The 14,811-nt window shown below is 38.1% G+C and overlaps 1 protein-coding gene across 2 annotated transcripts in view; it reads left to right on the plus strand.

Annotated features, from left to right (window-relative positions):
* Positions 1–14,811, plus strand: part of GREB1L (GREB1 like retinoic acid receptor coactivator) — a 258,611-nt gene that overhangs the window by 169,592 nt on the left and 74,208 nt on the right. For both annotated transcript variants that reach the window (XM_081252044.1, XM_081252045.1), the window contains exon 8: positions 14,591–14,719. In XM_081252044.1, coding sequence (XP_081108170.1) covers positions 14,591–14,719 — 129 coding nt within the window. The remainder of the gene's footprint in view (positions 1–14,590; positions 14,720–14,811) is intronic.

Here is a 14,811-nt window from a genome sequence, read left to right on the forward strand (position 1 = left end):
TGGCCAATAAATACATGAAAAGATGATTAATCACTTTCGTAATTAGGGAAATTACATTAAAAATACAGTGAGATGCCATTATATACATGCCAAACTGGCAGTGATTTGAAGTGTGACAGCAGTAGATGTTGGCAAAGATTTCAAGCAACACAAACCATCATATGCTGCCGATAGGAGTGTTAATTGATGGCACCACTTTGCAAGTAATTAGCAATACATAGAAAAGTAGAAAACATGCATATCCTATGATCTAGCTATTCCGCTCCCTAAGGAAACACTTGTGCATCCAGAGATATGTACAAGACTGTTCAGAGTAGTGTTCTTTGCAAATGACAAACTGAACACAACTCAAATGTTCATCAACAATAGAATAGATAAATAGGTTATGATGTATTTATATAATAAAATACCGTTTGGCAATGAGAATGAACAAATAATACCTACATGCATCCTGATGGAGGAATCTTCCAAAATGTTGAACAAAAATCTACTTACAGAAGACTCTATCCAATATGATTTTATTTCTGTTATGTTCAAAAATACGCAAAACTAAATTATTTTAGGAATACATACATAGCACAGTGGTTGCCTCTGGGGAGACGGAAGGAGAAGGGATGGGGAAGAGCACAAAGGAGGCTACTGGCTGCTGGCAGTGTTTTTGTTTGTTTGTTTGTTTGTTTGTTTGCGGTACGCAGGCCTCTCACCCTTGTGGCCTGTCCTGCTGCGGAGCACAGGCTCCAGACGTGCAGGCCCAGCAGCCATGGCTCACGGGCCCAGCCACTCCGTGGCATGTGGGATCCTCCCAGGCCGGGGCGCAAACCCGTGTCCCCTGCAATCGGCAGGTGGACTCTCAACCACTGTGCCACCAGGGAAGCCCTGGCACTGTTTTGTTTTGTTTTTATCCCTTGACTTGGATAGTGGTTATTTCCATAGGTATTTGCTTTATAATAATTTTTTCAATTAATTAATTTGTTTATTTATTTATTTTGGGCTGTGTTGGGTCTTCACTGCTACACGTGGGCTTTCTCTAGTGGCGGCGAGCGGGGGCTACCCTTCGTTGCAGTGCGCGGGCTTCTCATTTCTCATTTCGGTGGCTTCTCGTTGCAGAGCACGGGCTCTAGGTGCAAGGGCTTCAGTAGTTGTGACATGCAGCCTCAGTAGTTGTGGCTCACGGGCTCTAGAGCACAGGCTCAGTAGTCGTGGTGTGTGGGCTTAGTTGCTCTGCGGCATGTGGGATCTTCCCGGACCAGAGCTCGAACCCATGTCCCCTGCATTGGCAGGTGGATTCCTAACCACTGCGCCACCAGGGAAGTCCCTATAATAATTTTTTTTTTTTTTTTTTTTTTTTTTTTTGTGGTACGCAGGCCTCTCACTATTGTGGCCTCTCCTGTTGCGGAGCACAGGGTCCGGATGCGTAGGCCCAGCGGCCATGGCTCACGGGCCTAGCCGCTCCGCGGCATGTGGGATCCTCCCAGACCGGGGCACGAACCCATGTCCCCTGCATCGGCAGGCGGACTCTCAACCACTGCGCCACCAGGGAAGCCCCCTATAATTAATTTTTTAACTATACATAAATATTTTGTGAACTCGCCTGTATTTTGATATATCTCATTGGGAAAAAGGGCAAATTTACCCTTTCAAACTACATATGTGTATGGTATGCAGTGTTACACTTTGAGAACAAGTGGTATCATAGGCCAGGGATCCTATGGTGTCATAGTAATGTTTCAGTCCTTTTGAGTTTTTCTATTTCCCACTGCATTGAATCTACTGTGGGGTTGTTGCTGTGGTGATAGAGCTGCAGCATGCAGCCCCACAGCTGACTTCCGTCTCCAAGAAGGGAAGGGACAGAGCCACCCCTGACAGAAATCTCTACGCGCTCGTGTTTTCCCCTCCCTGCAATGTCTTGGCCTCCTCTGCTTTGCCTTCCAATAGTTCAGAGCTCTCATGCTGCCCTCTGTTTGTCCAGAATATTTCATGATGTGCCACATTCAACCCAGGCCTTACTATTTTGTCTCCATTTGCCCCCCAACTACAATTCCTCTGTCCAGGGTGACAGCCATTTAGAAAACAGTTTCCATTAGAATGTATTATTTAACTGTCCCTAAAATGTAACTGTGCTTGTCCCTTTCTTTTTTTGATTTGTCCTTTAGCCACTAAACTTCCTGAAGTCAGAATAATCAAAAGTTCCTCTAGCAGGTTTTTCTAAGCTTAGTTCCTCATGAATATTCAAATTATTACTTTACCAAAACACAGTCTCCTTTTTCCAAATGTGTTGGGAACCCTTTGGCTGGCAGATTTTCCCACTCCCAACCAGATACTGAGAACATGTAAGCTCTTCCTTTACACTGTATATTCCTTGGGTAGGGATTGTATCTTTGCTTTCTTCCCCTATTCTATCCCCAGAGCTTAGCATACTATCTGGCCTGCTGAAGAGGCTCAATAAGCATCTGATGAGTGAATGCATGGGTGGGGGAGAGGGAAGAAAGCCAGTGACCATACTCCTCTGAGGCAGGGCCAGTGAATGAGCTTGTGAGACTCCTATTGCCCACAAAAGAGAAAATGTAACTCGTTAGCAAGTATAAGGAAGAATGGCCCACTCTGCAGAAATGAAGAAGCTGCAAGTAATAACAATGAAAAGTCATTTTCACCAGTTGCATTAGCCACAATACTCTATTTTAAGTGATAATATACAGGGCTGGCAAGGATGTGGTAAGACCAACAATCTCAGACCTCAGGCTGGTGGAGGTCAACAGTGATATGATCTTTTAAGAAAGCAATTTGGCAATATGTAACAAGACCATTAAAATAGTTATATCCTCTACTCTAGTAATTTCACTTCAGAGGGCTTAGCCAAGAAAATAACCTAAAAGAAAGTCAAGATATTCACTGCAGTTATTCTTTATATTAGCATAAAAGGAAAAGCAATCTTTTAATATAGAAACAAATAAATCATAGCATATTCACATGACAAAGATGTCAAAAGATACTGTGCAACCACATAGGAAATAATCCTGTTAAGTAAAAAAAGTAATATTAAAACTCTATGGGGGGCTTCCCTGGTGGCGCAGTCGTTAAGAGTCCGCCTGCCGATGCAGGGGACATAGGTTCATGCCCCGGTCCAGGAAGACCCCACATGCCGCGGAGCAGCTGGGCCCGTGAGCCATGGCCGCTGAGGCTGCGCGTCCAGAGCCTGTGCTCCGCAACGGGAGAGGCCACAACAGTGAGAGGCCCGAGTACCGCAAAAAAAAAAAAAAAAAAAAAAAAAAAAAAAAAAAAAAACAAAACTCTATGGGGCTTCCCTGGTGGCGCAGTGGTTGAGAGTCCACCTGCCAATGCAGGGGACACGGGTTCGTGCCCCGGTCTGGGAAGATCCCACATGCCGTGGAGCTGCTGGGCCCGTGAGCCATGGCCGCTGAGCCTGCGCGTCCGGAGCCTGTGCTCCGCAACGGGAGAGGCCACAACAGTGAGATGCCCGCGCACTGCAAAAAAAAAAAAACAACAAAAAACTCTATGGGTATTTTTGTTATATCATGTAAAAAATATAACATGGATAAAACATAGAAGGGCATACACTAGAGAATAAACAATGGTTTGTGGGAGAAGTGAGCTTTTAACATGTTTGTTTCTATTTCTGAATTTTCCTTTATGTCATATTTTTCATAGTTGAGCACTAAAAATTCTCAGGATTAAGCCAAATGTATAGGTCAGTAGAAAAGACCTGGTTTTCACAATCTCCAACATTCTTTATAGGAATGCTGTGTAGGAATAAGAACCAGTACATAACATAGACACATCCAAGCTACAGCTAGAAGGTAACAAGACCAGAATTTGAACTTTCCCTGCTCACTAGTGACAATTTTATTAGGCAATTTCTGGGTTATACATAGGTGATATTGATCTCTACCTAGAATTATGTAAAATGTTCCTGTGTTTCAAATTTCAAGGCAGGAGGAATGTGAAGAGGAGAGGGGAGCACTAGGGTTGAAAAATCCATAGAGATCAACTCAATATCCACTTTTGGCCAAAATAAATAAAAAGGGAGTAAATTTACCCTCCCACCTGAAACAACCAGAAAAAAAAAAGACAAAACTACATGAAAAATGATTTTTAAGACACTGTCATCAGGCAACAAATGACATTAATTCCTGATCAACAGGAAACAAGTAAATGTGAGTCTAACCATTTTCCCAGCTTACTGCTTGGAGAGTTTCCAGACCATGATGCAGGAGGGGGAACTGTGGTAGAGCCCAATAGGTCCACTAAGTTGAGTAGAAGAAACTGAGAGTGAAGGGAGACCAAAGCAGCTAGAGTTCATTGCACCAAGTGCCAGAAGGGAGAGAGCTGCACAGAGAGAGAGAACCCGAGTTGTGCAGAAGTTCCCCTGAAATGTTCAACATAGTACTGGTTGATGCATGCATGTGAGCAAACTACTCAGGGCTGGTAAAAAGTACCATCCAAAAGGATGAGAGGGAACATTCACACAGGGCCAGGGCCAGGGACTGTTCCCACCAGCTAGACAGGAAAACCTCACAATTTATCAGGCATTGGTTGGAATACTAAGGAGTGTCTTATCTCAGTAATAGAGAATACTTAGCCCTAGACTGAGCACTACCTCAAAACTGCAAAAAAAAAAAAAAAAAAAAAAAAGTATCAAATTGTTTCCAAGTAATTTAACTGCATTCCAGAGTAAAGCTCAAGAATATTTATAGGCAAACTTCCAATTATAAGGTAAATAAGTACTAGGGATGTAATGTACAACACGATAAATATAACTAACACTGCTGTATTATATATATGAAAGTTTTAAAGACAGTAAATCCTAAGAGTTCTCATCACAAGGAAAAAGATTTTTTCTTTTTCTTTTATTTTGTGTGTATATGAGTTGATGGATGTTCACTAAACTTCTTGTGGTAGTCATTTCATGATGTATGTAAGTCAAATATTATGCTGTACACCTTAAACATACACAATGCTCTATGTCAATTATATCTCCATAAAACTAGAAGAAGAAGAAAAACTACTTACAGGAATATCCAGCATCCTACAAGATAAAATTAACAATGCCTGACATTCAGTCAAAGATTACTAGGCATGCAGAGGCAGGGAAACACAATTAATATTGAGGAGACTCATTAATCAATCAAACTAACCCAGAACTGACACAGATGTCAGAATTAGCAGAAAAGGATGTCAAAACAGTTATAAATATATCTCATATTTTCAAAAAATTAAGTAAACATTGAAAATATTAGAAAGACCCAAAATGAACTTCTCAAGGTGACAACTATGGTGCTTGAAATGAAAAATACACTGGATGTGATTAACAACAGATTAGTCATTAGGGAAGAAAATATTAATAATTTGAAGACATAGTAATAGAAACTGTCCACTGTGAAACACAGAGAGAAAAAATAAAATAAAAGAAACTGAAAAGAGCATTAGTGAGCTATGGAACAACTACAAGCAGCTTTTTATACTGAAACTGGAGTGCCTGAAGAGTGGGGGTGGGGGAGACAAAAAATATTTGAAGAAATAAAGGACAGAAACTTCCCAAACTTGATGAAACTTATAAACCCACAGATCCAAGGAGTTCAATGAATCCCCAGCACAGAAATATATAGAAAACCACAACAAAACATGTCATAATAAAATTGTTTAAAGCCAACAATAAAGAGAAAATCTTAAAAACAGCAAGAGAAAAATTCCTCTGTTATGTACAGAGGAACTAAAATAAACATGACATTATATTCTAATGGGAAACAGTATAAATAAGACAGAGGAGCAACATCTTTAAAGTACTGAAAGCTAAGAACTGTCAACCTAGAATTCCATACTCAGCAAAAATATCTTTCCAAAATGAAGGTGAAATAAAGATATTTTCAGACATACAAAATATGAAAGAATTCACCACCAGCAGATTCACACTATAAAAAAATGCTAAAGGAAGTCACTCATATAGATGGACAATAATACCAGACAGAAGAAAATCTGAACCTTTACAAAGGATTGAAAACCACTGAGAGAGGTAACTACCTGGGTAAATATATACATTTTTTCTTATTATTTAAATCTATTTAAAAGGTAATTGACTTATACAAATATAATAATATATTATGAGGTTTATAATGTATGGAAAAGTAAAATGCATGATGATAGCAAAAGGCCAGGAGGGGAGATATAGAATATATTGTAAAATTCTTGTACTATATATACATGAAGTTGTATAATGCCACTTGAGGTTAGACTGTGATAAGTTAAGATATATACTATAAACCCTAAATCAACCACTAAAAAACCTAAGAGTTATAGTTAATAAGCTACAAGGAAGATAAAATGGAATCATAAAAATACTTAATTAACCCAAAAGAAGGCTGAAAAGAGGAAAAGGGAGACAAAAAATAAATGCAACAAGTTAGAAAATGAATAACAAGATGAAAGACTCAGATCAAACCACATCAAGAATCACATTAGGGCTTCCCTGGTGGCGCAGTGGTTGAGAGTCCGCCTGTCGATGCAGGGGACATGGGTTCGTGCCCCTGTCCAGGAAGATCCCATATGCCACGGAGTGGCTGGGCCCATGAGCCATGGCCGCTGAGCCTGTGTGTCTGGAGCCTGTGCTCCGCAACAGGAGAGGCCACAACAGTGAGAGGCCCGCGTACCGAAAAAAAAAAAAAAAAAAGAATCACATTAAATGTAAATGATCTAAACACCCCCACTCAGAGAATTCCCCAGCAGTCCAGTGGTTAGGACTCCACACTGTCACTGCTGAGGGCACGGGTTTGATCCCTGGTCAGGGAACTAAGATCCTGCAAGCCGTGTGGTGCAGCCAAATGAAAGTAATAATAATAATAAAAAAAAATTTTAAATTAAAAAACACCCCCACTCAAAGGCAAATATTACCAGACTGGAAAAAAGTAAGACCCGACTCTATGCTGCTTACATGAAATACAATTAAAATAAAAAGACACAAACAGGTAAAAGGTAAAAGTATTTTTTAAATCTACCATGCTAACAGTAGTCAAAAGAAACCTTGAGTGGCTATATTAGTATCAGGCAAAATAGATTTTGGGACAAAGAATATTACCAAAGATTAAAGAGGTAACCTCGTAATGATAAAGGGATCAATTAATCAAGAGGCCAGAGCAATCCTAAACATTTATGCACCTAACAACAGAGCTTCAAAATACATGAAGCAAAAACTGATAGAATTATTTTAAGAAATACATAAATCCACAGTTATAGCTAGGTATTTCAGTACTTCTCTCTCAACAATTGATAGAACAGGTAAACAGAAAATCAATATGGATATAGAATATCAACAACAGTATCAACCCACTTGACCCAATTGACATCTATGGAACACTTCATGCATCAACAGCAAGATACACATTCTCCTCAAGTTCACATAGAACATTTTCCAAGTCAGAGAAAAAAGACATTTTACATACAGAGGAACAGAAATAATTATGTTATCATGGTTATGGGCCATAAAACAAGCCTTAATACACTTGAAAGTATTCAAATAGTACAAAGAATATTCTTTGCCCAAAGTGAAATTGCACTAGAAATCAATAATAGAAAGATTTCTGGAAAATCTCTAAATATTTGAAAACTAAATAACATGCTTATAAATAATCCATCGATCAAAAGGGAAATTAGCAATATTTTGAATGGAATGGAAATGAAAAAGAACATATCAGAATTTGTGGGATGCCACTAGAGCAGTATTTAGAGGGGAATTTATAGCACTAAACTTGTATTAGAAAAGAAGAAATCTCTTGAGTCAATGAACTTAGCTTCCACTTTAAAAAACTAGGAAAAAGAAGACAAAATTTAAACCAAAGTAAAGAGAAGAAAGGAAATAATAAAGATCAAAGTGGCAATCAGTGAAACAGAAAACAGAAAAACAGTGGAAAAATTGATAAAACCAGAAACTACTTCTTTGAGAAAATCAGTAAAATTGATAAAGCTCTAACCAGACAGAGAAAAAAGAAAGAGAAGACACAAATTACCTATATCGGGAATGAGAGAGGTGACATCACTGTAGATTTGAAAGATATTAAAAGGATAATAAGGGAATGTTAGGAACAGTTTTATACCAATAAATTTGACAACTTAGATGAGATGAACAATTTCCTTGAAAGACACAAATTATAAAAGCTTACATGAGAAGAAATACACATGAATAGCCCAATATCTATTAAATACATTGAAAATGTGGTTAAAATCTTTCCTAAAAAAGCAAAACAAAACAAAAAAAACCCTCTAAAATGGGCAGAAGACCTAAATAGACATTTCTCCCAAGAAGATATACAGATTGCCAACAGACACATGAAACAATGCACAACATCACTAATCATTAGATAAATGCAAATCAAAACTACAATGAGGTATCACCTCACACCAGTCAGAATGGCCATCATCAAAAAATCTACAAACAATAAATGCTGGAGAGGGTGTGGAGAAAAGGGAACCCTCTTGCACTGTTGGTGGGAATGTAAACTGATACAGCCACTATGGAGAACAGTATGGAGGTTCCTTAAAATACTAAAAATAGAACTACCATATGACCCAGCAATCCCACTACTGGGCATATACCCTGACAAAACCATAATTCAAAAAGAGTCATGAACCACAATGTTCATTGCAGCTCTATTTACAATAGCCAGGACATGGAAGCAACCTAAGTGTCCATCGACAGATGAATGGATAAAGAAGATGTGGTGCATATATACAATGGAATATTACTCAGCCATAAAAAGAAACGAAATTGAGTTATTTGTAGTGAGGTGGATGGACCTAGAGTCTGTCACACAGAGTGATGTAAGTCAGAAAGAGAAAAACAAATACCGTATGCTATCACATATATATGGAATCTAAAAAAAAAATGGTTCTGAGGAACCTAGGGGCAGGACAGGAATAAAGACACAGATGTAGAGAATGGACTTGAGGACACAGGGAGGGGGAAGGGTAAGCTGGGAAGAAGTGAGAGAGTGGCGTGGACATATATATACTACCAAATGTAAAATAGATAGTTGGTGGGAAGCAGCCGCATAGCACAGGGAGATCAGCTCTGTGCTTTGTGCCCACCTAGAGGGGTGGGATAGGGAAGGTGGGAGGGAGACGCAAGAGGGAGGAGATATGGGGATATATGTATATGTATAGCTGATTCACTTTGTTATAAAGCAGAAACTAACACACAGTTGTAAAGCAATTACACTCCAATAAAGATGTTAAAAAATAAATAAATAAAATAGCTACGAAAACCTTAAAAAAAAAAAAAATGCTTTAGGCCCAGATGGCTTTACTGGTAGATTCCACCTTTAAGGAAGAAATAATACCAGTTCTACACAACTTCCAAATAATTGAAGAGAATGGACTACTTCCTAACTCATCCTAGCCAGCATTACATTGATACCAAAATCAGAGACATTATAAGAAAAGTTCAAACCAATATCCTTCATGAAATAAATACAAAATTTGGTAAGAAAATGTTAGCATATTGAACCCAACAATATGTTAAAAGGATAATATATCATAACCAAGTAGAGTTTATCCTAGGAATGCATGATTGGTTTAACATTTGAATACCAATCAATGTAATTTACCATGTTAACAAACTAAACTAAAACCATATGATTATCTCAACAGATGCAGAAAAAAGCTTTGACAAAATTCAATATTTATTCCTGATAAAGACTCTTAACAAACTAGGAAAAGAAGGGAACTTCCTCAACCTGATAATGGTCATCTGCAAAAAAACCCCACAGCTAACATACTTAGTGATAAAAGACTAAATCCTCTCTCCCTAAGATCAGAACAAGATAGGCATGTCCGCTCTTACTACTTTTGTTCAATATTGTACTGCAGGTTCTAGCCAGTGCAGTCAGGCAAGGAGAAAAAAAAAAAAAAAAAAAAAAGACATCCAATTTGGAAATGAAGAAGTAAAACTGCCTTTATTCATAGACAGTAGATTTTCTATGGAGAAAATCCAATGAAATCTACAAAAATGCTACTAAAACTAAGTGAGTTTAGCAACATTGCAGGATACAAGATCAATATAAAAATATCAATTGTACTTCTATATATCAACAATGCATTATCAGAAATTAAGATTTTTAAAATAACTACCATTTATAATAGCATTAAAAACATGAAAAAGGGCTTCCCTGGTGGTGCAGTGGTTGAGAGTCCGCCTGCCGATGCAGGGGATACGGGTTCGTGCCCCGGTCTGGGAGGATCCCACATGCCGCGGAGCGGCCAGGCCCGTGAGCCATGGCCACTGAGCCTGTGCGTCCGGAGCCTGTGCTCCGCAACGGGAGAGGCCACAACAGTGAGAGGCCCGCATACCGAAAAAAAAAAAAAAAATGAAAAAAAAAAGGGCTTCCCTGGTGGCACAGTGATTGAGAGTCTGCCTGCTAATGCAGGGGACACGGGTTCGTGCCCCAGTCCGGGAAGATCCCACATACCGCGGAGCAGCTAGGCCCGTGAGCCATGGCCTCTGAGCCTGCGCATCCAGAGCCTGTGCTCTGCAACAGGAGAGGCCACAACAGTGAGGCCCGCGTACCACAAAAACAAAACAAAACAAAAAAAACCATGAAATATTTAGGGATAAATCTGACAAATGGTATGAAAGAACTGTGCCCTGAAAACTAGAAAACAATGCTGAAAGTAAAGGAGACCTAAATAAATTGGAGAGACATCTCTTGTTCGTGGGTTGGAAGACTAATATTGTTAAGATGTCAGTTTTCTCCAAATTGACCTATAGGTTCAACACAATCCAACCCAAAATCTCAGAGGCTTTTCTTTTCTTTTGTTAGAAGTTGAGAAGCTAATTCTAAAATTTATATGGAAATGCAAATAAATTAAAATAACCAAAACAACTCTGAAAAAAGAAAGAAAAAGTTGGAAGGCTAACACTACCTGATTTCAAGGATTATTATAAAGTGACAGTAATCAAAACAGCATGGTACTGGTGTGAAGATATTCTACAAATAGATCAATGGGACAGAATAGAAAGTCTAGAAACAAACACACGTGTATGTACCTTTAACAAAGACAGAAGGCAATACAGTGAGGAAAGGATAACCTTATCAACATGTGGTTCTGAAACGCTTGGATGTAAATATGAAAAAACATGAACTTCAATCCATACCACATACAAGATAATTCAAATGGGCCATAGGTCTAAATGTAAAACTGAAAACTATAAAACTTCTAAAAGAAAAGGTAGAAAAAAATACTTGTGACCTGGGTTAGGCAAAGATTTCTTATATACAACATGAAAAGCACAAACCATAAAAGAACAGATTGATATATTGGACTTCATTAAAATTTAAAACTTCTGCTCCTCAGAAGACACTGTTAAGAGAAAGAAAAGACAAGCCTCAGCCTGGATGAAACTCTCTGCAAAGCATATACAGGAATCATATCCAGAAAAAGACTTTTAAAAACTCAATGATAAGAAAATAACCTAATTTTTAAAATGTGCAAAAGATATATGATGGCAATTAAGCACATGAAAAGATGCTTAACACCATTAGTCATTGGGAAAATGCAAATTAAAACAACAATGGGATTTTCCACATACTTAGAATGGCTAAAATTAAAAGACTGACTATACCAAGTGTTGGTGTGGGTGTGGAGGAATTGGAACTCTTGTACACTGCTGAGAATGTAAAATAGTAAAACCACTTTGGGAAACAGTTTGACAGTTTCTTAAAAAGTTAAACATACACCTACCAGATAGTCTACCCATTCCATTCCTAGATATTTACCCAAGAGAAAAGGAGTATATTCCACAAACATTTGTGCACAAATGTTCATAGCAGCATTATTTGTAATAGCCAAAAACTGGAAACAACCCAAATGTCCATCCAGGTGAATGTTTATCCAGGTGAACAGATAAATAAATTGTTATATACAACTCAATAAATAGTAATGAGCTATTGATATTCATAACAATATGGATGGATTTCAAAATGATTAAGGCAATAATTCACTCAAAAGAAGCCAGACAAAAGAAAAAGATAATTCTATTTGTATAAAACTCTAGGAAATGCAAACTAATCTAAAGCAGCTCAGGGAATTCCCTGGCAGTCCAGTGGTTAGGACTCCATGCTTCCACTGCTGGGAGCTGATGTTCAATCCCTGGTCGGGAACTAAGATCCCACAAGCCGTATGGCCAAATAAATAAATAAATAAAGCAGATCAGTGATTGTTTAGAGCAAGGAAAACACAGGAAAGAGGGATGACAAGGAGATTTAGAGGTGATGAATGTGTTCACTATTTTGACTGTGGTGATGGTTTCACAAGTATATACATATGTCAAAACTTATCAGATTGCATACCTTAAGTATGTGCTATTTATTGTCAATTATGCCTCAATAAGGCTGTTTAAAAAATGAATAGTGTAAGAACAGGTTAGGAAGATACCTGATTTAACATTAATTATAGGGGTAATTGTGTTTTAATTATCATGTTTTAATTAAATACTACTTTTTGAGTCAAAAGTGAAATATGGCTGACAAATAAATGATGCAGCCTCAGCATGCATTAATAGAAATATTGTTTCTTATTAGAAGAACATTAATTGCAGTCTGAATGTGAAAATAGGTCCAGAGTACTTTACTCGGGAAAGAAGCAAATTATGTAGGCTAAGTTTAATACAGGTGCCAAGGGCAAAAAGAGAGCGTGTAAAGATTTAAGCTCTCAAGCATCTGGAAAACACTTAAGATTTAGCAAGACAAATATTTATTGAATATCTACTGTGTTCTAGGCACTTGCTAAATATGTTAATCACTACCATGAGTTAAGTTTTAGGACCATTTTGCAGATCGTGAATCAGAATCTCAGAAAAGGTTAATATTTTGTTTTTTTTAAAAAGAGTTATTAAGTGAGAAAACCAGAATTCAGATTCTTCCAACTTGCTACTTAAATGGCTGCCTTTTAAAAAATTTTATTTATTTTGTTTTATTTTTGGCTGTGTTGGGTCTTCGTTGCTGTGAATGGCTTTCTCTAGCTGCGGCAAGCGGGGGCTACTCTTCGTTGCAGTGTGTGGGCTTCTCATTGTGGTGGCTTCTCTTTGTTGTGGAGCACAGGCTCTAGGAGCGCAGGCTTCAGTAGTTGCAGCATGCGGGCTCAGTAGTTGTGGCTCGTGGGTTCTAGAGCGCAAGCTCAGTAATTGTGGCACACGGGCTTAGTTGTTCCGCGGCATGTGGGATCTTCCCGGAACAGGGCTCGAATTGGTGTTCCCTGCATTGGCAGGCAGATTCTTAACCACTGCGCCAGCAGGGAGGTCCACATTGGTCCCTTTTTTACCCTTTATAATTTGCTAACCAGATTTCACCTGTATGCTCACCTGGACTGTTAGAAATATGCTAAAATTCTAGGTATAAGCTAGTGTAGTAAGCTACTGGTCTTGCTCAAAACAACATATTTGTGACCTGAAACGTAATAACCAACCTGTGTAGTGACATGTCAAAATTTACCTGGGATTCCTGTCCTGTAAGGTTCTCTGTTAATACGTGAAAAACTCAGGTTGTTTTCAGTTTCCTGTCACTTTATAATGTTTTTATGTGCAGTTGCTGTCCTCTGTTCTTCCTGTAGACCTTAAAATCACTCCCTGATGTCAGTCAGTCCCTCAGGGAGGCAAATAACTCTTCTGAGCCAGTAGGGAACCATTTCAGTCTTTTGAGTTCTTATGATAAGCACTGATCAGATGTATCAGGAATCACATTGCGGCATGAGCACTAATATTTTAGATAATTTCTAATGTAGCACCATCAGTATCCTGCTCTTTAGAACAGGATACTCTCAGAGTTTTTCAAACTCTCAGAGTTTTAACAGTCCCTTTGACACTTTCCTGTGTTACCTGATTAAGCTGTTCTGCTGGTATAGAGTCAGGGATTTGGGGTCTGTTATATTCATTTCGGAAAACTGTAGTTGCCTGGAGTCTTTATCTCTCCCATAACCTGCCTCTGAAATGCCATATGGTTTTTCTGCCAAATAAGAATTTTCTTTTGGATGTCTCTGGTATTACATAGGGAAAAATTCTAGTTTATTCCAAATATTAAAGCAACTTTTCTTCAGAGAAAAGTTCTTTCCCCTATATTGCAATGACTTAGCTTACACGACACTTTTCAAATGACAAACTTATCTGGATAGAGATAAATATATCTCATTAAAATATGGCTTTGAGGGAAACTGTGGAGACAGTTTTAATATGGCACATGATGATATCCTTGATGCCACATCATATGACTTTGACCAAGTTACATGGCTACCATTATTTAAGGTAATAGTACTAACCTCATTGAGTTCATATAGCAATTAGATGAATTGATATATTTAAAGTGCTTAAACTTAAAACTAGCACCTAACACATAGTACCCACTAGTGAGTGTTTGTTAAATACATAAAAAAGAAAATAAAACCTATGTACAGAGAAATGGACTTTCTTAAAATAGATCAAGGGAAAAACTGAAATTCTATAGTCTACTATAGTCTCTCTCAGCTTACTCTTGTTGAATTAACTTCCTTTATGCATATATAGTTTCTAATTTGAACAACCTCTTTCATTTTAAAGATTCACCGGTTCTCAGTCCAGCTAATTCTGCAATCAATTTAAGTGGAGCTCAGGACCTGACCTGGAATAAGAGTGTTGTGAAGCCACTGGCTTTATCTTTGCAGGTTGTAGGGAAGACTTTTGCTGCAGGTGATGTTTTCCTCACTTATATATATATTTTTAATTAATTTATTTTAAATTTATTTTTTGCTGTGTTGGGTCTTTGTTGCTGCGCACAGGCT

This window comes from Mesoplodon bidens, assembly GCF_964165515.1.
Source record: "Mesoplodon bidens genome assembly, chromosome: 13".
NCBI classification, from domain to species: Eukaryota; Metazoa; Chordata; class Mammalia; order Artiodactyla; family Ziphiidae; genus Mesoplodon; species Mesoplodon bidens.